Below are 27,521 nucleotides of genomic sequence, written 5' to 3' on the forward strand. Positions count from 1 at the left end.
ATCCTGGCTGCGGATCAGGCACAGGTCTGTGCCGAGAGTGTTTTGGCACGTCTCCCTCCTCCAATCACCGCACTCTATCCTCTGTCCCTCCTCCCCACCCCACCCCCCCACTCCTCCCTCCAATGATCGCGCTGAATCATCATGTCCCGCCCTCATTGCCTGCTGACTGATGTCTCCCTCGTCCAATCGGTGCCCTCGATCAGCAGTCCCACCCCCACTGTCTCGCGGAAAGCGGAAATTTTCACTGGGTTTTAAAATCCGGATTACAAAAACTTGGGGGGGATCGTCCCCCACCTTTCAAAACAGAGGGGGGACGTGTCCCCCTTGGCCCCCCCGGGATTTCCGCCCCTGGCTAGGACAGATGCTGCTTGGCCCAACAATCCAGGCAGCAAGGCAGTAAAGCAGCTGGTAAAATCTCTAGATTAAGTGCAAGGTCTACATGTGTCAAAACATCCAAGAAACTATCATAAATAGCATTCACCTGCTCTGCAATCTCTTGCCTCTTCTGCTCCAGCATTTTTTGTTGTTCATTGGTATGGTCCATGATATTCTTGCCTCCAACAAGCAGCTTGCTTTCCATTGCCTGCAACAGACAAAATAATCCATTCACAACACATTCACACATGTTACTCGTAACAAGGCAGAGTCCCCCTTGTCCTCACCTTCCACCCTACCAGCCGTCACATACAACAAATAATTCTCCGACATTTTCGCCACCTCCAACGGGATCCCATCGCTTGCCACATCTTCCCATCTCCTCCCCTGTCTGCTTTCCGCAGAGACCACTCCCTCCGTAACTCCCTAGTCAATTTGTTCCTTCCCACCCGAACCACCCCCTCTCCGGGCACTTTCCCTTGCAACCGCAAGAGATGCTACACTTGTCGCTTTACCTCCCCCCTTGACTCCATTCAAGGACCCAAGCAGTCTTTCCAGGTGCGGCAGAGGTTCACCTGCACCTCCTCCAACCTCCTCCATCCGCTGCTCTAGATGTCAGCTGCTCTACATCGATGAGACCAAGCGTAGGCTTGGCGATCGCTTCGCCCAACACCTACACTCAATTCGCAATAATCAACCTGATCTCCTGGTGGCTCAGCACTTCAACTCCCCCTCCCATTCCAAATCCGACCTTTCTGTCCTGGGCCTCCTCCATGGCCAGAGTAAGGACCACTGTAAATTGGAGGAGCAGCACCTCATATTTCGCTTGGGCAGTTTACACCCCAGCGGTATGAACATTGACCTCTAATTTCAGATAGCCCTTACTTTCTCCTCCCCTTCTCAGCCCTCTGGCTCCACCTCTTCCTTTCCTCCCCCCCCCCCCCCCCCCCCCGACCCCCGACCCTCACATCACTGAAGAAGGGTTTTGACCCGAAACGTTGCTTATTTCCTTCGCTCCATAGATGCTGCCTCACCCGCTGAGTTTCTCCAGCATTTTTGTCTACATACACTCACTAATTGGCAAACTGATTTAATTTGGTAAAGCCAAATACTGATGTTGCATCAATCTAAAAACCCGTCAATAAAAATGGTGCCCAAGGATCCCTTTGTCAGCATGCGACACTAATGATCACACTGAAAAAACACAAAGTGCTGGAGTTACTCAGCAGATCAGGCAACCTCTCTGGAGAACGTGGATAGGTGACACTTCAGGTGACAGACTGTAGAAGGGTCTCGACCTGAAAGGTTTCCTATCCGTGTTCTGCAGAGATGCTGCCTGACCTACTCCAGCACTTTGTGTCCTTTTGTGCATTAACCAGCATCTGCAGTTCCTTGAACTGCACGATCACACTGAAATTGTTTTATCATCCATTGGGTGAAATGTGCTGGTCGGCTACTTGTGAACTGAAGGATATTCTGAGATTGAAGCCAATGAACAGGTGAGCTATGGATGCTAAATAGATCTTCCAGTGTAGTTACATTTTAATCTTGTTTGGAGTTGGTGGGTTGAGGGAGGTGGTGTAGGGTTGGGTGGAAATTGATGTATGAGACAAAGAAATATAGAAAATAGGTGCAGCAGTAGGCCAATTGGCCCTTTGAGCCAGCACCGCCATTCAATATGATCATGGCTGATCATCCTAAATCAATACCCCGTTCCTGCTTTCTCCCCATATCCCTTGATTCCGTTAGCCCTGAGCTATATCTAACTCTAAGACTCTAAGGCTAAGCCAGCTGCAACATTGTCGTGTTGTGGTGGAAGGAAGAGCCCTTGCAATGCTTGTAAAACAAGTATACTGACAACTTCAAATTAACAGAGGTAATTTGAAATGTTTCCACACACATCTACTTTGTTGAACTTCCTTTGAGAGAGAATGTCACTGCATGTGGCACTGGGTATGATCCCGGTCTGGGCTGTCTTGTAGGAAGGGGCATGTCATTAGCTTCACCGGTAAATCCATTAGATTCAACATCATCGACTGTGGCCACTTTATCACTAACCTCACCGTGCAAATGTTGATTCAAGGACATTCACTTGGAATAGTCCCAAGTTCAATGGGTTATCACTGAAGCTTTTACCCAAAGTGCATTGTTACTCTGTCTTGGGACTTGCTTTTTCATGTAACAAGAAAGAGGATCACAAAGCACTTCACCTCAATTAAATCCTTTCATGATGAGGTCTGTCATCTGAGTGCTGTTAGTACATAGACAAACACAACAGATAATATGGACAGAGCAAAGTGTTTCACAGAAATAGAATGAACTGATTTTCTGTGATTTTAATTAAGGGCAGTATGTTCCCACGACATTCTGAGTTTTGAGTCAGCCCTTGTGGCTTCTTACAGTCACCTGAACATCCAAGCAAAGCCTTCTTTCGATAGCTTACCCTAAAGACTACTTTAGACTTTAAAGATACAGTGCAGAAACAGGCCCTTCAGCCCACTGAGTCCGTGCTGACCAGCGATCACCCCGTACACTAGCACTATCCTACACAATTCTACCTCTGTGCCACCGTGCTGCCCTAACACTACTTCCTGCGGTGAGCATTTGATTTACTGTGAAATCATTGTTTAAATTCCCAGGTCTAGAACATTGAGAACTTGAGGGCCACAAACTTTGAATAAAAGCCAGCAATTCAGGGCTCAGATGAAAAGGCAATTGTAAATTTTAGGAATTCTCTTCTCCAGAGGATAATGACTGGCGTTGCTGGGAGTGGTCAACTGGTCGTGCATCTGGCCCTCCCAGTGTCATCCTCACCCATCTCAGCCAGAGTCCTGGACCTGACCTTGCCCAGTGGAGGCCTTCCACTGCTGACCTTGCAGTCAGAGCTCGCTTTGCACTTGTGCCCATCAACTAATCAATCAAATTCCATCAGGACCCGACTGTAAAGATTACAAGCACCTCATGTTTTATGTATGTTTGATTTATGTGTTTTTGAAATAACGCATTTGTACCGAAAGTTAATTTGCGCATTGAATTTTTGAAATAATTGAGGGTTTTTTGAATTATGCACTGCTTTTCAGCAATGTAACGCCTGCATACAATGCAAGTGCCTGTATTTTGATCTCCCAGCCCCAACAGCAGTTTGCTGACCTTTTTAACTGCCCTTTGCCTATGTGGAGGTTCTCCAGAATTGATCAGCATTTTATGGAAATCTATTAATATTTCTAAGTGCCAAGAACAGTGGAGAAAACTGTGGGTCACCTGACCTTGGGCCTGCGCTTGGGCTTCAGATGTCAGGTCATGCAGCAAACTCCATTAGACATGGGTAAACATATGTCTGTGCACGCCCACCCAAATTTAAGAGAATTACATGGCCCAGCTGGGGGAAGGTTTCAGGGACAGTTTCATGAAAAGATTCTCAGATACGCTGCCATCTAATGTTGGCCTGAACTTAAAATTGGGCTGTCATTGCAATGAATTACATAAAGCAGTAGATTGTTCTAGATTTCAGGAATCATACGTTGATTCACTGGTTCTTTCAAAACTTCACACCACTCACTTGTGTAAATTGTCCAACCTCTCCCCCCCAGAATGTACAGCCCTCCTCCACTCATTCTGCAACAACCCCGACCTCGTGATCAAACCAGCCGACAAGGGGAGCGCCGTGGTAGTCTGGCGCGTTGACCTCTACCAGTCTGAGGCCACGCGCCAACTCTCAGACACCTCCTGCTACTTATCCTTGAACCATGACCCCACAGACGAGCACCAGGCCACTATCTCAAGCACCATCACTGGCTTCATCGGATCCGACTCCTTGTCCTCCCAAGCCTCCAACCCAGTAGTGGGGAACCTGCGGCCTTCTAGGCCATTAAGTGCGGCCTTTTGAATGAATCCAAATTTTGTAGAACAAATTCTTTTATATTTATTAATATGTTTTTGCTCGTCTTTTATTATTTTTATTTTAAACTTAAAATGGATAGATTGAAAATACCAAAGAGTAAAAGAAGATTCAACGAGATAATCCTCCCTGACTGACGGCCACAATTAAAACATTAGTAAGTCATGAGGGCTATTTTAACACCTGTTATGCTCATGATTTAGTTCTAATGCAACTCTAAAATGTACGTTAACCTCCCTGCCTGACTGGCGCAACCACCGCCTGAGGCTGGTTGACGAGAGGGAAAATGTCGAGGAGAGTCCACTGGCCGTCCAGTCTTCAGTATTATCAACTTTTGATAACAGTGCTTTGTGATACTGCAATATCAACATTGAAGAAATTCAATGCTCATCAGGACCACAAATAATTCAAAATAGAGAGTGAGGCGCGAAAGGTTGCATTGCAGAAATTAAAAGATGAAAAGCAAAGGCAAAGGCAGTTATTTCAAGCAAGCGGTAAGACTAGGAAATAATGCTACTGAAGCGACTTATAAATTAGCTTATATGCTCGAGGAAAAAAGGGAAACCATTTAGCGATGTAAAAGTCTTAGAATGCATTGTCGATGTTGTAGAATGCTTAGACCCCGATAAGGTTTCAAAGTACAAACAACTGCCTCTTTCAAGGAGATCGGCAGCATGAATTAGCCCCCTCAACGCAATACTACAAAAGGAAAATATATATTATTCAATCGCTTTGGATGAATCAACTGATATTATTGACAGCGCAGGTTTTATACTTCTTTCGGGCGATGACAGAAGATTTTCTTTGCTGCGAAGAGTTACTTGCTTTGGGCGCTCTTACGGGTGGAACACGAGGAATCGATTTCTTCAACAATTTTCAAGATAAATGTCGTGAAGTTGGACTGGATTTGGTTAATTTAGTGAGTGTATGTACAGATGGTGCACCTTCCATGACAGGAAAGCATGAAGGGTTTATTGCACAGATAAAAAAGGTATTATCAGATCCAGATGCTCATTTCTTTTCATTGTATCTTACATCAGCAAACTCTCTGTGCTAAATCTACTATTTTAAGTGACACTTTGTAACAAGTTATAAGTATTGTTAACTATATTCGTGCAAATGCAACACGGCATCATCAGTTTCATGATATGCTAAAGTTGAACGATGATGCATTCAGTGTGGATTTGCCGTATCATTGTAAAGTCCGTTGGCTATCGCAGGGACAGGTGTTAGCAAAATTTTTTATCTTTGCAAGAACAGATAGTTAAATTTCATGAAGAAAAGAATCAGCAATGTGAATTATTGAAAGAAGATTTCTATAGAAATACTGCATTTCTGTGTGATATCATGTCAAAGCAAAATGACTTGAATATCTCTTTACAAGGTAAAACTAAGTCTATATATGATATATGGCAAAAAAATCTAAGCATTTCGGAAAAAGCTATCTTTTTTCAAAACTTCTTCTTCAAAATGAAATTTCGGATGAATATTTTCCCTAGTTAGCGAAGGTCATTGATGACCAGGAGGGTTCATGTGAATCATTTGAAGAATACGCAGCTGTTACAGACTTATTAATTAAAGAATACAATGAAAGGTTCACTGACTTTGAGAATCATGACATCACACTCAAATTAGCATTTCAACCTCACCTAGTTGATGTCTCCAAGGCTCCTAAAGAACTACAGATGGAATTGATTGAGCTCTCAGATGACATTTTAAAGTCCTTATTTGACGCTAAGAAAGATCCAATTGAAATATGGAAAAATGCAGTAGAATACCCACGTTTTCGGCAACATGCACGTAAAATGCTTTCTTGATTTTCAACCACTTATTGCTGCAAATCTACATTCTCCTACCTAACCCAAATCAAAACGCCCTTAAGATCACAAATGACAGACACCCATATAGAAGATCAGCTGAAACTGCGTACCTCCATGTTGCAACCAAATATTCAAATGCTTTCCCAAAAAAGCAGTCACTTTAAAATTAACAAAATAAAATCATTTACTTGAAGTCAGCACATAGTAGTTCAGTTTTTTGCAAAATAATGTACATTTTGAAGTATATCTAATTGAAGTTTCTTGGATGCGGCCTTATTAGATTACAGCTAACTTAATACGGCATTCAAACATGAAAAAGTTTCAACCTCATCGTTCCCCAGCCCCGCACAGCCCGATTTTACCTTCTCCCCAAAATCCACAAACCTGACTGTCCTGGCAGACCCATTGTTTCTTCCCACAGGCCATCAGGACTGTAAATTCTTATCTCACCAGGGACTAATTTACTGTTGTGTCTTTTTAAAAACATTTTTTCTAAAATGTAAATACTGGTTCCGTTCTATTCTGTTCTGTTGTTCTGTTGTTTTTGCACAATCTGCAGGCATTGCCACTTTCATTTCACTGCACATCTTGTATGTGTCTGTGACAAATAAACTTGACTTGACATCTCCCTACTGTTTCTAGACCTCACTATCTCCATCGCAGGTAACAGACTACTGACCGACATCTACTACAAACCCACTGACTCCCATGGCTATCTGGACTACACTTCTTCCCACCCTGCTTCCTGTAAGGACTCTATCCCCTACTCCCAATTCCTCCATTTATGCCGTAACTGCACCCAGGATAAGGTGTTCCAAACCAGGGCATCGGAGATGTCCTCAAACTTTTGGGAACGGGGGTTCCCCGCTTCGACTATAGATGAGGCTCTCACCAGGGTCTCCTCTATATCCCATAGCTCTACTCTCATACCCCATCCCCCCCACTCGTAACAAGGACAGAGTCCCCCTTGTCCTCACCTTCCACCCTACCAGCCTTCACATGCAACAGATGATCCTCCGACATTTCTGCCAGCTCCAAGGGATCCCACCACTGGCCACATCTTCCCATCTCCTCCCCTGTCTGCTTTCCGCAGAGACCGCTCCTTCCTTAACTCCCTGGTCAATTCGTCCCTTCCCACCCACACCACCCCCTCGGCTGGTACTTTCCCTTGTAACCACAGGAAATGCTACACTTGTCGCTTTATCTTCCCCACCGACTCCATCCAGAGACCTAAGCAGTCTTTCCAGGTGAGGTTCACCTGCACCTCCTCCAACCACATCCACTGTTCTAGGTGTCAGCTGCTCTACACCGGTGAGACCAAGCGTAGGCTTGGTGATCGCTTTTCGCAACACCTCTGCTCAGTTCGCAATAACCAACCGGATCTCCCGGTGGCTCAGCACTTCAACTCCCCCTCCCATTCCAAATCCGACCTTTTGGTCCTGGGCCACCTCCATGGCCAGAGTGAGTCCCACCGCAAATTGGAGGAGCAGCACCTCATATTTCGCTTGGGTTGTTTACACCCCAGCGGTGTGAACATTGACCTCCAATTTCAGGTAGTCCTTGCTTTCTCTCGCCTTCCCCTCCCCTTCCCAGCTCTCCCACAGCCTACTGTCTCCGCCTCTTCTTCTCCTTCCTGCCCCCCCGCCTCCCACTCACACATCAGTCTGAAGAAGGGTCTCGACCCGAACCATCACCTATTCCTTTGCTCCATAGATGCTGCCTCACCCGCTGAGTTTCTCCAGCATTTTTGTCTACTTGTGTAAAGACCTATGATTTGAAACATCCAGATTGGTTCGATATTAATAACTTATAGTGCTTTCACTTCCAGGTTTCAATATTACCATCTATGAATTGATTCCTGTTACAGCAAAACTTTCTTGCTGCAGAACAAGGAAACCTAGAGTTGCACATGATCTATCTCAGTAACTGTTATAGAAACTGCCACTTCCATTTGCAATGAGGGTCTCACTTCTACTTTTAGATATTTTTGCATTGTTCATCGTCGTTACCTAAAAATTTGATGCAATTTTTTTAATGGTATGTTCTCTGCGGGAGGAATATTTTTCTCTGACAAGCCCCTTTTCCTTGATATATTTCTTGAATTCCTACTTTGCCAACTATCTTCTTCCAGAATCCCCATCACGCTGTTCCGGTCTCCATCACTGCTGAGATCAGTTATCTGTCTCCAGCTTTGCCCATCGCTGATTGCAACAATGAAACATTGGCAAAGGACATGAGGTCATAAGGAACAGGAGTAGAATTAGGCCATTCGGTCCATCAAGTCTACCCCGCCATTCAATCATGGCTGATCTATCTCTCCCTCCTAACCCCATTCTCCTGCCTTCTCCCCATAACTTCTGACACCTGTACATGTATCTGGCACATGAATCTGACATGAATCTGACACATGAAATAAAACTTTCATGGAAAAAGATGTTTAGTTTAGTTTAGAGATACGGCATGGAATTGGCCCTTTGGCCCACCGAGACCATGACGGCCAGCAATCCTCGTACACTAACACTATCCAAAACACTCGGGACAATTTACTATTTTTTACCGAAGGCAATTAACCTACAAATCTGTAGAAAGGAATGTGGTTCACACCCACATACCAAAGACATACAGATTTGTAGGTTAGACACAAAATGCTGGATTAACTCAGCGGGAACGGGCAGCATCTCTGGATAGAAGGAATGTGTGAGGTTTCAGGTCGAGACCCTTCTTCGGACTGAGAGTCAGGGGAGAGGCACAGAGATATGGAAGGGTAAGTTGTGAAAACGAGGCATCAAAGGGGAGAAAGCTCAAAGAAAATATAGAATAGATCATTGTTTGCTAGGGGAAGCTGACAATGAAGCATACAGAGATAACATTTAATCAGGGGGACAGTCAGACTGGGCGGAGAACTAAGATGGGGAGGGATGGAGAGAGAGAGAGAGGGAAAACACGGGTTACTTGAAGTTAGAGGTCAATATTCATACCGCTGGATTGTAAGCTGCCCAAGTGAAATATGAGGTGCTGATCCTCCAATTTACATTGGGCCTCACTCTGACAGTGGAGGAGGCCCAATGCAGAAGGTCAATTTGGGAATTGCAGGGGGAAAATCACGTAGATTTAGGCGGAAGTGTTCAGCGAAACAATCGCCGAGCCTGTGCTTGGTCCCACCAATATATAGACCACAACTGGAACTGTGGATACAGTAGATGAGGTTGGAGGAGGTGAATTTTATCTTTGTATGCTTTGCTGTCATCTTCCTTTAGGGAACAATGATCTATTCGATATTGTCCTTGATCTTGTCAAAGGACAAAGGACATTTATTGTCACAGACTCCAATTGGTGCAGTGAAATTTGAGTTGCCATGCAGCACACAAATAAGATCTACACAACACTATAGAATTTAAGATAAAACATAAAACGACCCCCACAGCAGAATCAACGTTTCCCACTGTGAGGGAAGGCAATAAAGTTCGGTCCACTTCCTCATGTTCACCCGTGGTCAGGACCCATTGAAGCCTCCGCAGTCGCCGCAACGGCGGCCCGATGTTTCAGGCCCTCTCACTGGTATGGTGAAACTCCGATGTCGGAACGGAAGAACACTCTCAACGTCTTGGAGTTTCCGAATCGGCCGCTTCCTACCAGAGACCTCGGCTTCCAAAGTCTACAGGCCGAGACGGGCAGAGCTCCAACAGTAGCGATCCTCGGCGAAAGATCCCAGGCTCGGCGATGTTAGAGTCAGCGCCGCAGACCACAGCTCCACAGTGTTAAAGTCGGCAGGCCCTCCGGAGCTCCACATGGCGATCCCGGTAAGGCATCGCCCACTCTGCGATGGAATTCAGTGCAGCGCCGCCGCTGAAGCTCTCGCCAGTCTCTGGCAGTAAAGGCCGCACCAATCCAGATCATAGGCCGCGAGGAGAGGGCGAAGATGCGGCTCAGAAAAAAGACTCATCCTCGACCAGGAAGTGACTGAGAAAAATAGTTTTCCCCTTCCCCCCCCACCCCCACCCCCACTCCACACATATAAAAGACTAAAAGACCTCCATAAACAAACTTTTAGACAGATTAAAAATAACAAAAAGGATGAAAGGACAGACAGCTGATGGCGAGGCTGCCACACTCAATGGCGCCACCACTCGGGCGTCCCCTTTGATGTCTCTTTTTCACATCTTACCTTTCCATATCTCTGTGTCTCCCTCTCCACTGATTCTCAGTCTGAAGAAGGGTCTCAAACTGAAACGACGCCCATTCCCTCTATCTAGAGATGTTACCCGTTCCTGCTGAGTTACTCCAGCATTTTGTGTCTAACCTACAAATCTGTGCGTCTTTGGAATGTGGGTGTAAACCTAAGCACCTGGGGAAAACCCACGTGGTCATGGGGAGAATGTACAAACTCTGTACAGACAGCACCCATAGTCAGGATCGAACCCGAGTCTCTGATGCTGTAAGGCAGCAACTCTACCGCTGGTCAAAAACGTCATTGTGATATGTGTCTAATCATATTCCTGCCATCTAATTGGTCCTGTTGGCCTGGAATCCAAATTTCAACCATGGTTCTGAGTCCAGTCCTTTAATTCATAATTGTAGCAGAAGCAAATTTGCTTTCATCTAATTCACCGATTGCAGTTTAAATGGTTTTTTTTTTCCCATTACAAAACAAAGATTTCCATTTTTAAGCAAAATAAATTGCACATGCTCAAAATCTGAAATAAGAACTAAAAATGCTGGTGGCAATATCTATGGAGAAAGGAACAAACTCTGAGCCACTCAGCCGAACACTCTCAGCTTTTCTTTCCACAGCTGCCGCCTGGCCTGAGGACTTTTCCGCTATTTTGTGTTTTTGCTTCCTAAGTCCACCCAAAAGCAAGAGGAAAAAAAACTTGTATAAGTTCCAAGGACTAATTGAGGAAATTGGTGTATGGAAGACATCTACACAGACTTAATTTTATTACATGTTAATTCCTCTTAAACAACTGTCGACCTTGCACTTACTAGGTAAAAGATACGTATGATGTAATGTTCGAAACAAAGAGCCAGGCCAATTCAAACGTTCCATAGAACACCGTATATAGGATGTCCTTACTAATGACATCCCCAGAGTTACAAACATGGGATGTGATTTTATTCCCCCTTGTCAGACCTTTCTGTTTTGTAACAGGAAGAATGAAATATATTTTCCCCTGATATAATAAAACATTTTATAGGAATTACATTCTGACATAAATGCCATTAGTTTTTGTTCAGCATGCTGTTTTTGGTAAATAATCGATCAGTTGACCAAATAAATCTAGTCTTACTGCTGATAAATGAGCAGTTTATAAAACAATGCTGAAAATGTTAATAAAAGCCTTTACAGAAGATGTCTGTGTGAAACTCAGACACTGCCCCATAATTAAAGATGATCAGCATTACATTTCGGCCTGTAGCACTGCCATTGGGACTGGATCTGATGCAGCCTGTTGTAACCTGAATAGCAACCAGCCAACTCCAGCTAAGCCCAGTTTTTTCATGGCAGATCTGAAAATGAACCCAGAATATTAACCAAAATATGTTAAATAATTTTTCACTGTTTTATTATTCATCTGATTGCATGTGGTGTTGCATGCAGTCTTCAAGTGCAATGGGGTTAGATAATAGATTTGAAATTGAACAGTGTGTGTACTTTTCATTCAGCTGGAAGTGTCTCCTGCAATGCCAGCTCATGAGCCAAGGGATGCAAAACTAAATAATTTTCATGCCACTACTGGTGCAAAAATGTTACAGATGTAAATCACAGCAATTCATAATGCAATGGTGCTGTGATATATGTTTTTTAATATAGTAATCTCTCTGGTTGGGGCATGAGGTATAGTGTTCATTTTCAACAGGATCTCTTGAAGCAAATAAGAAATAATTGAAACATTGGAGTCAAACATTGTTTTTTTCAAAGGTACACAAAAAAGCTGGAGAAACTCAGCGGGTGCAGCAGCATCTATGGAGCGAAGGAAATAGGCAACGTTTCGGGCCGAAACCCTTCTTCAGATTGTTTTTTTCAAAGGATACTAATTGATCTTTCACTGTGCTGCAGTAAATACTCCTTATCATTCAGCCTTTTGGTTTATCATCTCTGACCTTTACCCAATCATCTGTCAATTGAGCCCCCACACTTGTACCAACCTATTATTTGCCAGGCTTTGCCATGTCCCACCTCTTTTCCAGCTTGTTTTTCCCTGACTACAATCAGTCTGAAGAAGGGTTCTGATCCAAACTATCTCCTATCCGTTTCCAGTGATGCTGCCTGACCCATTGAGTTATTCCAGCATTTTGTCCTTGTTTGCAATCCAGCATCTGCATTGTCCTGCGTCTTCAATGTTGTCTTCAGTTGAAATGTGATTACAGGCCCGCAGTTAAAAGGACAGAACACAAAAACATAACCCAGAACCTAAAAATGAAGTCATATTTTCTTCCATTTTTACATTTCCGGTGTAAATAAATATGGTGCAATTGCAAAGAAATTTTATTTCACTGCAATTACATGACCAGTAGGAACACCAATGGATCAACTGCACCAAGTAGGAATGCAAGAAATCCTGGAACAGGGAGGGAGCTCCATGCAGAAACCATTCCAGATTTGTGCATTAAATGCAAACAGATGCAATAATATTGTGGATTGTTAGTATTTTCAAACAAAATGTCTGTATGGGGTTTGTACGTTTTCCCTGTGACTGCGGGGGTTTCTCCGATTCTCCGGTTTCCTCCCACACTCCAAAGACGTACAGTTTTGTAGGTTAATTGGCTTCTCAAAATTGCCCCTAGTGTGCAGGATAGTGCTAATGTACAGGGTGATTGCTTTTTGGTGCGAACTCGATAGGCCGAAGGGCCCGTTCCCTCGTTGTATCTCTAAATATTGTTTGGTGTCACTACAACGGCAGGCAGCCATATTTCTATGCATGTCTGTGTTCAAGCAACCTGACAACAAAACATAAGAAGGACAATGCCAGGGATCAGGACTGTTCCCTTTCACCTTATGGCTGGCTGTTGGAGGTGTGGTATTTCCCCCTCACTCAATCATTGAGTTAAGTAATTGAAGAATAAGGCCAATGTTAAGAGATCAGAAATCAAGGGCCACAGGTCTCCACACCTTTGTTTTCCATTGGCAGTAATAGCTAGGAATGCAGGAGCGGATTGGCTTCACCAATATTTACTGGGATATTCAGATGGAATTTGATTCTACATTAACTACATGATCCTCTTAAGATTAATGGGAAAATAACTGGTCTGGAAGCTGATTTGGCAGAGAGCTGGTACAAGATAAAGCTAACATATTGCTGTTCCAGACACCCGTCCAGCCCACTTCCCTTCAACACTACAAGTAAATTACAAGAGTATACTTGCAGTACCATTATATTTTCTAAACACAATATTACTTGATCAGATTGCAAATAAACTGATGGGTCACCTTGAAATTGAACAATTCGAGGTGGAGTATTGATTTGCTGAATTTTTGCATTGTTTTGTTTTAACACGAACCAAGACACTCACTTTCTTTTACACTAATCAAGGAGTGTTGCTGCCTTTGTTCTGCCTGCACTGCTTATCCCATTAGGGGATTCTGTGGGGGTGTCTGATACATGCCTGTGTTAGCCACAGAACTCTGCTGGTCCCTGTAGACATTGTGAATGCTAATAGCACTTTCAGGCCCCATTAAAAGCCCGGTCCAGGCAAGAGTGAGCCGCCGATCATTAATCAACATGATTTTCAAAACTGGGTTTCAGAGACAAAAAAAAATCTAATCTATTAACTTTCCCCTGACTGGATTTAAGATTCCTGCTCTATTGGTGCTGATTGATTAACCTGGACATAATTTAGGAAACTAAAATGCAGTTTGAGCCTTAATAAACCCGAATCGAGAACTGATACGAGGGGATTATTTTTACATATCTCTAAGAATCCCAAATAAGGCAATTGATCCTGTTCAAATGTATACATAAAAACAGCGCTGGGCAAAAAAACTGTGGTTGTCAGAAAGCAAAGGACAGCCAGCCACAAAACTGATTATCTCATGTCCTGATGCATCATATACATTGCAAGGTCTGAGTGCTGGTATGACGACTTTGCAATTAGGAGTTTGAATAAAGCTAAGTTTACCTTTCCTTTCACCAGTTGTCAGTAATCTGACTCAAATGGGAGTGCAGGCTTGACACAACAAATGTGGCATTACAATCGATCATCAATATTCCATATATCAAGCTAATTTTTGAGGAATGGGATTGGATTTAGGGCTGAGGAATAAAGCAAGTTGCAGTCTTCATATAAATTAATTGGCTTGAGTTAATGTGTCACCCTCCCCGTTGGATTGCAACCTTGTCGTGGTCGGGGAGCTTGTGTGTCTCAGTGACCCCTAGAGTTATGCCAGTGGGAGATTCGTCTCCTGTTAGGGTTTCCCATGTTGGACAGGTCGAAGGGTAGAGGCGAGACGAAGAGTGATCCACTGGTCCTCCAGGTTGGAGGTTGAGCTCAGAGCAAACAACCCTGTCTCATAAAACAAATATGTTACGGAAACATCAACTGAAGGAATCAACGCGACTGGGCGTGATGGACTTCCAGGGCTATCGACAGATGCTAGGACGAAAGTCAATGGTGAAAGCCGAAAGGAAGCCACCGGCAGGAAGATGGAAATTGTCTGGAACTGGATTGGCCATATAGTGAGAAGAGAACCAGACAGCATCCCAAGAATAGCCCTGCACTGGACAAGGGAAAAGGAAAAGAGGGAGACCCAAAACCACCTGGTGTCGAACTGTAGAGGAGGAAATGAAAACAATGGACCTGACCTGGGATAATGTCCAGAAGCTAGCCCAGAACAGACAGGAGTGGAGGGCCTTAGTTGCTGCCCTACATGCCAGGAGGCATAATAGGCAATAATTAAGTAGGTAAGTAATGCCCCTGTCACACTTAGGAAACCTGAACGGAAACCTCTGGTGGCCTTGCACTCCACCCAAGGTTTCCGTGAGGTTCCCGGAAGTTCCCAGAGGTTTTGGTCACTCTCCCTAATGGTCAAAAGTGGTTTCCGCATAGTCGAGGCTTCTTCTATGTTCCTGCAATTATTTCAACAAAATCAAAACCGACCATCGATTAAAAATAGGTTGCCGTTTGGTCGAAGCCAGTGGAGTGGGGTTGCTATTTATTTACAGGCAGTCAAAGTGTCCATTTTGATTGGCTCATTGGAGTTTTCAGCAAAGTTGGTTTTCAGGACTTAGAAGATCCACCAGAAGGTAAAATGCCCGCTAACTTTATTAAACTTCTTAAAACTGTCTCCACTCCTTCTTCCCCCCCTTCTCTCCCTTTCTCCCCCCTTCTATTCCCTTCTCTCTCCCCGTCTCTCCCCTTCTTTCCCCTTCTCCCCCTCCCTCCCGCGCTCTCTAAAGGACTTACCGTGGCAGCCGTTTACCTTCCTCTTCATCGCGCAGACAGCGCTCCTCCTCTGTCCCTTGCCCCCACCTTTGCGGTGTGTGTGTGTGTGTGTGTGTGTGTGTGTGTGTGTGTGTGTGTGTGTGTGTGCGTGTGTGTGTGTGTGTGTGTGTGTGTGTGTGTGTGCGTGTGTATGTGTGTGTATGTGGTCGGTAGCAAATATCCTGTCGGATCTTTCGTCAGTAGATGCAGCTCACGCTTCGGTCGAGGCTTTCCAGGTGAGTGACCAAAACCTCTGGCAACTCATGGAAACCGTGGGTGGGGCGCAAGGTCACCAGAGGTTTCCGTTCAGGTTTCCTAAGTGGGACTGGGGCTTAATGTGTCACAAGGAGCAAGTTGTGCACATTGCGTAATAAATGCTTCATTTTTTTGTGTTTAAGAAGGAACTGCAGATATGCTGGAAAATCGAAGGTAGACAAAAGTGCTGGAGAAACTCAGCGGGTGCAGCAGCATCTATGGAGCGAAGGAACGCTCATTCATTTTTTTGTAATATCTTTGCACTGTCAATGAAACTCAACAGTGCAAGAAATTGAATATCACTGCATTAAGCTGACAACATTGAATCCCACTGATTTTTGGCAGTTTAATGCTCAATTCTATGAATTAAAATGATTCGACCCAATTCTCAATTGAATCTAATTCAATTGAGAATTGAATGCTAAGATTCTGCTCTTAGCTAATGATTCTTGGCAAATGTGGCAGCGAGATCAACCTATTTGAAAAAAATGGCAAAACAAAAAGAATGGGGTTGCTGAAACAGGTGTGTATATATATATGTACAATGGTTTATCAGTGAATTGCTTTGCAGTTGAGAAATTCAGCAAGTTGAAGTGAAGGCGAATATTTCATCACAATGCTCTACTTATTTCACTCTATTTGCACCAAATGTAATTGCTTGCTGTTCACCATTGCCGTTAGCTTGCACATTTCAAACCAATTTCAGTTGATTAGCCACTAAAAGTTAAGATCTAGAGAGACTACTTTGACAAGAATGGGCTTTTTTCTTTCATATAATTATTTTGCAGAGTGCAATTTCGGCTCACTATCTTGCAAGAGCACCACTTGTTAACTATCAGCAGGAATATAAATCCAAACACTTCCTGCAGTAAAAACATGACAAGCAGTATCATTTTATCACGACCTCTCTCGAGCTGATGTTTAGTACCCTGACTCTAATTAGATATGCACACCGCGTTTGACCAATCTGATGTCCCTATGAATCTGGTGTCTTATGGGAAGGAACAGTTGTTAAAACATATTGTGATAATAAGGAACTGCAGATGTTGGTTTACACCAAAGATACACACAAAATGCTGGGGTAACTTAGCAGGTCAGGCACCATTTCTGGAGAAAATCAATGTGACGTTTCAGATCGGGACCCTTTATCAGCCATCAGACTTCTATCTGAAGACGGGTCCCAATCCAAAACGTCACCTACCCATTTTCTCCAGAGATGGTGCCAGACCCACTGAGTAACCTCAGCATTTTGTGTCTATCTTTGCTAAAACATAGTTTATGTATGAAGTGCTGTACACAATTTATAATATTGTAATCTTTATGGAAAACATACGAGACATTTATTTCATGATGTGAAATGACAGAGGTGCATAGAAGCCTCAAAGCTCTGAATGGAGAAGGGAGGATAAATCTAATGAGGCCCTCAGCAGAACATGTCACCAGTCATTATGGAGATGCTGTTTCAGGCACATGCCGTGAGTAATTACTCAGGATACGCAGTCAGTTGGCTTTTAAAAAATCTTAAACCGCGCATGCGCAGATTGTCCCTCCGTAAGCTGTCAGTCGACTTTTATAAAGTCTTCAAAAGCCAAATCTCTTAATAAAGTACCGTATTTCCCGGCAATGAAAACAAACCCCCATTTTGAGTTGCTAAATTTTGAAAGAAGGCTGGTGGGACAAAGAATTTCTCACGCTCAAAAAAATAAATATAAAGAAAGCAATTAGCCCAAGGCTTCCAAATCTCCTTCATTCTGAATTACTGAATGGGTGCGGGGTGGAGGGTGACGGCAGGTGGAGAGATGGTGGAAAAAACAGGAGCACACCGGGACAAGTTGAATCAGTTGTGATCTTATTGAATGGCAATACTTGTTCAAGGGACCAATTGGGGGAGAGTTCCTTTCACAGCGTGTGGGGAGTCTGGCCAGGGGTAAAGTTGTGGGGAGGGCAGGAGCATTGAGAAGGAGGGGGTCGGGGATCATGCCAGTAACTCACTCATTCACCGCTGCCGCGACGCTCCGGGCGCGAAGCCACCGCATTGTGGCCGGGGAGGGAAGCAGCTCGGGTCACTGCGAGCGGCCTCGGGACCGGACAGCGGAACTGGACGCCACCTCAGCGCCTTCTGCCGGCCCGCTCACCTCTGGCAGTGCTCTCTGTCTGAACATCTCTCACCTGTCTCTCGCCGGCTTCGCTCTTGTCAGCCTCTTCCCGCAAATCCTTAAATTCCGACAGCCGAGTAACCTCAATTGGTCCCTTAATCGCGCTGTCAGAATTTAAAGATTTGCGGGAAGTGGCTGACATGAGTGAGGCCGGCGAGCGGCAGGAGAGAGGTTTTCAGACGGAGAGCACTGCCAGAGGTGAGGGGGGTCCGGCAGAAGGAGCTGAGGTGGCGACCGGTTCGGTTGTCCAGTCCCAGCGGCCGCTGGCAGCCACCCGAGCTACTTCTCCTCCCTGGCCACAATGCGGTGGCTTCGCACCCGGAGCGTCACGGTAAGTGAGTGGTTGGCATGATCGCCGATCCCCTCCTTCTCAACCCTCCTGCCCTCCCCGCATCTTTACCCTGGGCCAGACACCCCACACGCTGTGAAAGGAACTCTCCCCTCCTCAGCGGCGCTGTCCTTTTACAGTTGCTTCCCATCAGCTGCCAGCAATGAGGGATAGACTTGGCTATCTCTCAGTACAACAATATCGGTCTTGATGTTGCTGTACTGAGGGATAGCCAAGTCTATCTTTCTTCGATAACAACCTTCCAACTTCGGCTTCCAAGACACATGTAAATATTCGTGCCTTATTTTTGGGTGAAAAATAGTGTCTTCATTGCCGGGAAATACGGTATTTAAAAACATATAGCACCAATAAATTTACTTACCACATCATTTGTACACAAACTCCATTCTTCTCTCTTTGTCTCTTAAGATAATGGCAATCCATGTTTGACAAACCCACCAAGAAACTTGCGCTGCGCATGTGCAGTACTGAAAAGGCAGAATTTCAGCTGCCTTCAGTCCCCTGGAAATTAACGGCTTGAAGCAGCGTCGACGGCACGTCAGCTGCACAGACCTTCGCGTGTTACATGGAGTGCGGATGAAAGGCACAGAGAATTATGCCTACCTAAGAGATCGATCTCTTAGATAGGCATTATTCTCCCATGCCTTTACTATTTATATTTAATAATTACCATTTTATTATTTTAGTCAGGGTAGGCAGTGCCTACCTTGCCCACCCTGACCTGTGCTGTTTATACCATGTGGTTTCTTTTTGGTAGATTACCAAAGGCCAGTTTGGATGATCAGTAATACATCCTCAAGGATGTGATCACATCTTTTGACTGTTTACAAGAATTGAGTGCAAGGCCTTACAATGAAATGTGGTCTGAAAAAACAACTAGATTTAATGTTAAAATTGGAATATTTCTTCTCTCCTCAAAATACTAAACAATTGAACATGGAGAAAACAAGCAGGTATTCAATCAGATTCGATAGATTGAATCTATAAATTATAATTTCTGTCTGTTCCAAACCACCTTTTGACTGGATCCAATTTAGCGACTCAGTTTAAATAGCAAAAACATGCCCTGAAGGCATCAGAAATATTCAAGTATCCAGAATGCCGCTGCAACAGGGATGAAGCAGCGTTTTTTTCCAAGATTAATATTTATTGATTCCCATTATTCCAAGTAGGCCAGTACGAGAGCATTGGCTGTGCACAATAAAATAAGATCAAATAAAATAAGTTGTCCTACAACTTTAGGCTGTGCACGCCATACACAAGAAGAAGAAGTCCTTTGTGTCTGGGTCTGGCACCCAATCAATTGGAAAAGTTGTGCCGCGAATGGTCCTGTGCCTCACAACTCCACAGACCCAGGTTAAATCCAGGCCTCCTGCACTGTTCATGTGGAGTTTGCACATTGTCCCTGCGACTGGCTTGATCCACATCCCTGTGACACGTGCGTTGAAAGGGGAATTGGCCACTGTAAATTGTCCCTTGTTTGTGGCTCAGTGGTAGAATCTAGGTGGGGGAGAGGTGTGGTGGTTGATAAGAACGACACAATAAAATAGGGCCTAGTAGTGGGCTCAATGGCTGTAACCATGCATTTTGAGTTCATGACTGACTGGCTCTCAATGCTTTGTCTTTGGTAATTTTCTTAATCTTTCCAGAGGTACAAATTCTCTGAATTGTCATTCATGTGTCGACCATTTTAGTGATACTTCCCATATTTTGTTTTCCCTTTCAGTTGTTCTGATTCCTTTCACCCACTTAAGAGATTGTTTTGCTTGATCAAACAGATATTAGTACAAACATAGAAATGCCTCAGTAGAAATAAAGCATAATCCAAATATCTGCCACAATTTTCACGAGCAAAGCCTTGCATCACATGTTGAAAACTGGCAGATTTTCAGTTGTTGGCAGACAGAATTATTATAGTACCGTATTGCTAAACCCCAAAATTTAGCATCTCAAAGTCATTTTGTTTCATTTATTTTGATAAGTCTAACCATCATGAATTTAATTTTGTATTTTGTTAATTTATGACTTTAAAGATACCATAAAGAGCAGCATGGTGGTGCAGTTGGTAGAGCTGCTGTCTCAGAACATCAGAGACTGGGGTTCGATATTTCTCCTGGTGCCCACAGGGGTTCCTCTGGATGCTAAAGTTTCCACCCACATCCCAAAGATGTGCATGTTTGCAGGTTCATGGCCTTCACAGTGTGCAGAGAAAAGATGAGAAAGGGGGGAGCATAGAATTAGTATGAAAAGGTGATCAATGGTTGGTGTGGACTCGGTGGGCTGAAGGGCCTGCTTCCATGCTTTATCTTTCAAAAGATTAAAGTGCCCTTCATTCGAGAGCTCACCCTAAAGACTGCATGGAAATTCAATAAATGAATACTTTAATATTATGAAATAAACTGAAATATGATCATTTTTATTGAAAGCCAATTTTTTATGTATTCCTTCCAGCAACCCATGAACATAATTTTATGCATTACCATAAATTACTTGTGGGATAAGCTTATCAGTGTGGCCAGGTTCCACACAGACTTTTCCAAAAATGATCTGCATTTTGGTTGTGCATCATCCTGATATCGCAGTATAAGCAATGAATAATTCCCGCATAACCCTTCACACAAACAAATAGCTTTTACTTCCTATTAAAAATTATCTGCAACAAAGTGAAATAAAAACCATGCCAAAGAATTTTTAAGCCTGTCAAATAATTTAATTCTGTCAAGATTAGGGCAAGATAAGAATTTCCAAACAAGCAAACTGAGACAATAATAATGGGAAATTAATACAGGGGTACTAAAGAGAAGAAATTTGATAAGATCCCAAAAGCAAGTCCAGGGACTACATGTGCATTTACCTCGCTCATATTCATTGTGTTGTAGGTGGCATGCTAAATTTTTGCTATCTGTCTCTTAAATAGTTGTGGCAGAAGGAAGTACTATCCATGTTGTTCACAGGTATTGATGGGGATGCCAGATTGTACATGCCAGTACCGAGAGTCATCGAGCCATACAGCCCAGAAACAGGTCTTTCAGCCAACTCATCCATGCTGACCAAGTTGCCTAGCTGAGTGTGTTGCACCAGGCTGTGCCTGGCCCGTATCACTCCAACCCTTTCTTATCCACGTTCCTGTGCAAGTGATTTTTTAAAAATGTTGCAAGTGCACCACCCCCACCACTCATTCCATACACATGCCTCTTTGTAGGGTACGTCGAACAATCACTGTTCCAGGTGTACACTGGCCCTGTCCCTGAACTCTACCTCCGCTACATTGATGACTGCATCGGTGCTACGTCCTGCACCCATGCAGAACTCACTGTCTTCATCAACTTCACGACTAATTTCCATCCTGCACTCAAATTCGCTTGGCCCATCTACGACATCTCCCTACCGTTTCTAGATCTCACCATCTTCATCACAGGAGACTGACTATTGACTGGCAACTATTACTAACCCACTGACTCCTATAGCTATCTAGACTACATTTCTTCCCACGCTGCTTCCTGTAAAGACTCCATCCTCTACTCCCAATCCCTCCGTCTACGCTGCACCTGCACCCAGGATTATCCATACCAGGGTTATCCATACCAAGTCATCGGAGATGTCCTCAATCTTTAAGAAACAGGGGTTCCCCTCTTCCATTACAGATGAGGCTCGCACTAGGGCGTCCTTGATATCCTGCAGCTCTGCTTTTGCTCCCCCTTCCCCCCATTCGTAACAAGGAGAGAATCCCCCTTGGCCTCACCTTCCACCCCATCAGCCGTTGCATTCAGCATATAATCCTCCAATATTTTCGCCACCTCCAACAGGATCCCACTACTGGCCACATCTTTCAATCTCCACCACTTTCTACTTTCCCCAGAAACCGTTCCCTCCGTAACTCCCTGGTCAACTCGTCCCTTCCCACCCAAACCATACCCTTCCCAGGAACTTTTTCCTGCAACCACAGGAGATGCAACACCTGTCCCTTTACCTCCCCCCTTGACTCCATCCATGGACCCTGACAGTCTTTTCAGGTGAGGCAGAGGTTCACTTGCATCACCTCCAAACTCATCTACTGTATCCGCTGTTCCAGGTGTCCTGTACAACTCCTGTACATCAGCATGACCAAGCGCAGGCTCGGTGATCGTTTCGCTGAACACCTCTGCTCAGTCTGCCTTAACTGACCTGATCTCCCGGTTGCTCAGCACTTTAACTTCCCATCCCATTCCCAATCTGACCTTTCTGTCCTGGGCCTCCTCCATTGTCAGAGTAAGGCCCAGTGCAAATTGGAGGAACAGCACCTCATATTTTGCTTGGGTAACTTACACCCCAGCGGTATGAACATTGACTTTTCTAACTTCAAATAGCCCTTGCTTTCCCTCTCTCTCCATCCCCTCCCCTTTTCCAGTTCTCTCACCAGTCTTAATGTCTCCGACTACATTTTATCTCTGTCCCGCCCACACCCCTGACATCAGTCTGAAGAAGGGTCTCGACCTAAAACGTCATCTATTCCTTCTCTCCAGAGATGCTGTTATTCCAGCATTTTGTGTCAACCTTCGATTTAAATCCACATCTGCAGTTCTTTCCTTCACTTTACCCATGACCCTCATGATTTTATAAACTTCTGTGATGTCATCAATCAGCCTCCTATGCTCTAAGGAAAAAAAAAAACAGCCAATCCAATCTATCTTTATACTCAATTGGCAGTTAAAATACTTTTAGGTAGGAATCTGGACATGCAGGGAATGGAGGGATTTTGGTTATATGAAGGTACTGATGATAAGTGATAATCTTGGCATCATCTTTAGCATAGACATTGTGGGCCGAAGGGCCATTCTTGTGCAGTACTGCTCTGTGTTGTATGCCTCTTATGACTAATGCATGTCTGGCTGACCCACCCTTGTGACCCAGCATTAATTGCCATTTGCAGAAGAGTTTTCCAAATCCCCACATGGATGAATATGGAAAACAGAGTGGGAATTCTAAAAATGGAGGCCCTGACATAAGAAGGCCATGAGTACCGTGGTGACGGCGGAAGAGGATTTATTACCATTATATTCCTGGCAGCAAGGATCTGGGTGAACTCAGGTTTATGGGAAAAACAAAATGGGAGGCTAGCCAGGAGAGTGCTGGAATGATGATGTGAAGTAATGCTTCTTACTTTGAATTACATTCGCCATCGGCATATGATGAATGGTCTGGAGCTTGTAATTCCAAGACAGCAGATCAGGTGTTCGTGTTTGCTGGGATTTTCTCAGCTGAGTTGACACTTTGCATTTAATATTAAAAAACACAATGCACATGGACAGAACAAGGATATTTTGAGTGTTTCAACATAAATTCATTCAAACAAATGCAAAACCACATCCAATTCGTGGTAACCCTTGTATTCAACAGAAGGAAACTATTTCAAATCTGCCGAATGACACAGAGTTTTAGGAGAGAAGGAAAACCACAGGAGTAAGGAGGGGAAATATTGTGAGCTAAGTGCTCCAATGATAAGAAGAACCATTTTTATTACTACAAATATAAGAGGCAGTCGTGCAAAACGTGGTGAATATTGCCCAGTCCATAAGGGGTACTGGCCTCCCTAGCATCGAAGGAATCTAAATGAGTCGCTGCCTCAAAAAGGCACCCAGCATTATCAGAGACCCACACCACCTTGGCTACGCTCTCATTTAACTCCTGCCATCGGGAAGAAGGTTTCGGAGCCTGAAAACCCTGACGTTCAAGTTCAGGAGCAGCTTCTTCCTGACAACCATCAGGCTATTGAACAATACAACCTCCAAATAGGCTCCGAACTATATAGACTTGTGGACATTATTTTTTGCTTTGGACTACTATTGTCTTTTTATTTGTCTTTGTTTTTATTATATTTACTGACCTTTTTTTTTGTTTATTATGGGTTTTACAGCGTAATATGTTTACATGTCTGTTGTGTTGCTGCAAGTAAGAATTTTACTGTTCGTTTCGGGACATATCACAATAAAATACTCTTGACACTTATAACAGGTTATATTTCTGACACCCTGCAATTTTTCTCTGTATCACATACATTCTTAGTTCAGTACTCCAGGACAGATCTTTCATTATCGCAAACCTGCCGCCACTGTGTTCCTGTGCTGCACTCCGGCTAAGGATCACCTCCCACAACTGGATCAAAGACTGCAACATCCTGATCTTCACAGAAACTTGGCTCAACATCGATGTTCCTGACAGCGCCATCCAGCTAACGGGGCGTCATTTACTCCGAGCGGACAGGACAACAGACTCTGGTAAGACCAGAGGTGGGGGTCTGTGCATTTATGTAAATAAAGCATGGTGCACGGACTCCACCATCATCGAGAGTCACTGCTCAGCTAACCTTGAGTTCCTCTTGGTTAGATGCAGACCGTTCTATCTGCCCAGAGAGTTCACCTCCACTGTTGTGACTGCAGCCTATATCCCTTCTGATGCTAATGCCAAGCTTGCAATGAAAGAGCTGCATACTGCCATTAGCAAACAACAGACGCACAACCCTGAGGCAGCCTTCATTGTTGCGGGTGACTTCAATCACTCCAACCTGAAGACAGTACACCCCAAATTCCACCAACATGTCTCCTTCCCCACTAGAGTAGACAAGACACTGGACAAAGTCTACACTAACATGGCTGAAGCTTACAAAGCCGTCCCCCTCCCCCATCTTGGTCAGTCTGATCACCTCTCATTGTTCCTGCTCCCTAAGTACTCCCCACTCATCAGACGGGTTAAACCAACTGTGAGGACAGTTCAAGTCTGGTCAGAGGAAGCGGACTCCACACTTCAGCAGTGTTTTGGAAACACTGACTGGAAGGCGTTTGCAGCCCAGGCCAAAGATCTTAGAGCAGAGTAAGATAGGCCACTCCTGCAAAATACAATGGGCTGACATGTAGTACGCTACGGAGGGGATCCTGGGCATTTTCCCCCGCCCATTTTAGTAACCGAAGCCTAGCTGACCCGACCCGACTCGCAGTGTAATCAATGTTGCGGGGGAAGTTTTTGTGTGTGATATAGGGTTAGATTCATAATTCTGTTACTTCATAATTCTGTTAATTCTTGTTAAAGAATAAAATGTTTATAAACACACATACATGAATGCGATATAAATGTATATAATCATATAACACACACAATTATATTTCTTCTGATCCAATGAAGAACTTTATTTCAGACTAGACAAGGGACATTGAATAAGAAACATTGTAAACCTCCCCGCAACTTCACACACACTAGGCCTTATCTCACCCCTCAAACTCTCCCCCCCCCCCCCCCCCCCCCCCCCCCCCCCCCCGGCACTCCCTCGCCTGCCCCCCACACTACACTGTCTCCCCTCCCCCCTCCTATGCCCCTCTCCCCGCTGCCCCGGGCCGCACACTTCCTCTCCGCGCTGCCCCACACTCCCTCTCCCGCTGCCCCGGGCCGCACACTCCCTCTCCCGCTGCCCCGGGCCGCACACTCCCTCTCCCTGCTGCCCCAGGCCGCACACTCCCTCTCCCCTCTGCCCCGGGCCGCACACTCCTTCTCCCCGCTGCGGAAACAAAGATCCGATCTTTGGCCGGAAGCAAGATGGCGGAACAAGATGGCGGAGCAAGATGGCGGGGACTGGTTGTTAAAATGGGTCCTATAATCACCCATGAATCTACCCATGAGCGTACTACGCGTTTGCGTGAGAGTAACCCATCTTGCTCTGCTCTAAGATCTTTGGCCCAGGCCACCCTTGACTCCCACACGGACATTGATTCCTACACATCCTCTGTTTTGGACTTTATAAACTCCACCATCAATAGTGTCACCTCCCTCAAACGGGTGACCATATTCCCGAATCAGAAGCCATGGATGAACAGCGAGGTCAGGCTACTGCTGAAAGCACGGGACACCGCTTTCAGGTCAGGCGATGCTCGAGCCTACAGTTCATCCAGGGCTAACCTGAAGAGGGGCATCAAGAAGGCCAAGCACTGCCATAAGCTCAGGATTGAGGAGCAACAACTCCGACCCACGACTCCTGTGGCAAGGCATCCAGGCCATCACGGACTATAGACCCTCCAACATCACCCCCACATCCAGCGACACCTCCTTCCTTGAGGAGCTTAACCACTTCTATGGCCGCTTCGACAGGGACAATCTAGAGACAGCCATCAAGGCTGTGCTCCCTGCTGATCACCAACCCCTCACACTCACCCCCTACGACGTGTACATGGCACTGAGTAGGACTAATGCACGTAAGGCTGCGGCCCCTGACGGCATCCCCGGGTGCGTGCTCATGGCCTGTGCTGCGCAGCTGACAGACGTCTGGACTGACATCTTCAACCTGTCACTTGCCCAAGCAGTTGGCCCCACGTGCTTTAAAACCACCTCCATTGTGCCAGTGCCAAAACACTCCACTGCGGCAAGCCTCAACGACTTCCGCCCAGTTGCACTTACCCCCATCATCACCAAGTGCTTCGAGAGGCTGGTCCTGGCACATCTCAAAGGCTGCCTACCCCCCCACTCTGGATCCCTATCAGTTTGCCTACCGCAAGAATAGGAGTACGGAGGATGCCATCTCAACGGCACTTCACTCCGCCCTCTCCCACCTCGACAACAGAGACACTTACGTAAGAATGCTGTTCATCGATTACAGCTCAGCATTCAACACCATTATACCATCTAAACTGATCACCAAACTCGGTGACCTGGGCATCGACCCCTCCCTCTGCAACTGGATACTGGACTTTCTAACCAACAGACCCCAGTCTGTGAGGTTAGACAAGCACACCTCTTCAACCCTCACCCTGAACCTCGGTGTTCCACAGGGCTGTGTGCTGAGCCCCCTCCTCTACTCCCTCTTCACCTATGACTGCACACCTGTACATGGTACTAACACCATCATCAAGTATGCAGATGATACAACGGTGATTGGCCTCATCAGCAACGATGTCGGCCTATAGGGAGGTCCAGCTCCTAGCAGCATGGTGCGCTGACAACAACCTGGCCCTTAACTCCAAGAAGACCAAGGAGCTCATTGTAGACTTCAGGAAGTCCAGGGGCGGCACGCACACCCCCATCCACATCAACGGCACGGAGGTGGAACGTGTTTCCAGCTTCAGGTTCCTAGGGGTCAACATCTCCGATGACCTCTCTTGGACCCACAATACCTCAACTCTGATCAAGAAGGCTCACCAGCGTCTCTTCTTCCTGAGGAGACTGAAGAAGGTCCATCTGTCTCCTCAGATCCTGGTGAACTTCTACCGCTGCACCATCGAGAGCATCCT

General features: G+C 45.1%; 1 protein-coding gene across 2 annotated transcripts in view; it reads right to left on the reverse strand.

Moving 5' to 3' along the window:
* Positions 1 to 27,521, reverse strand: part of LOC129697171 (kinesin-like protein KIF3C) — a 132,362-nt gene that overhangs the window by 25,320 nt on the left and 79,521 nt on the right. For both annotated transcript variants that reach the window (XM_055635476.1, XM_055635477.1), the window contains one exon: positions 482 to 583. In XM_055635476.1, the coding sequence (XP_055491451.1) occupies positions 482 to 583 (102 nt within the window). The remainder of the gene's footprint in view (positions 1 to 481; positions 584 to 27,521) is intronic.

This window comes from Leucoraja erinacea, chromosome 5 (assembly GCF_028641065.1).
Source record: "Leucoraja erinacea ecotype New England chromosome 5, Leri_hhj_1, whole genome shotgun sequence".
Taxonomy (NCBI): domain Eukaryota; kingdom Metazoa; phylum Chordata; class Chondrichthyes; order Rajiformes; family Rajidae; genus Leucoraja; species Leucoraja erinaceus.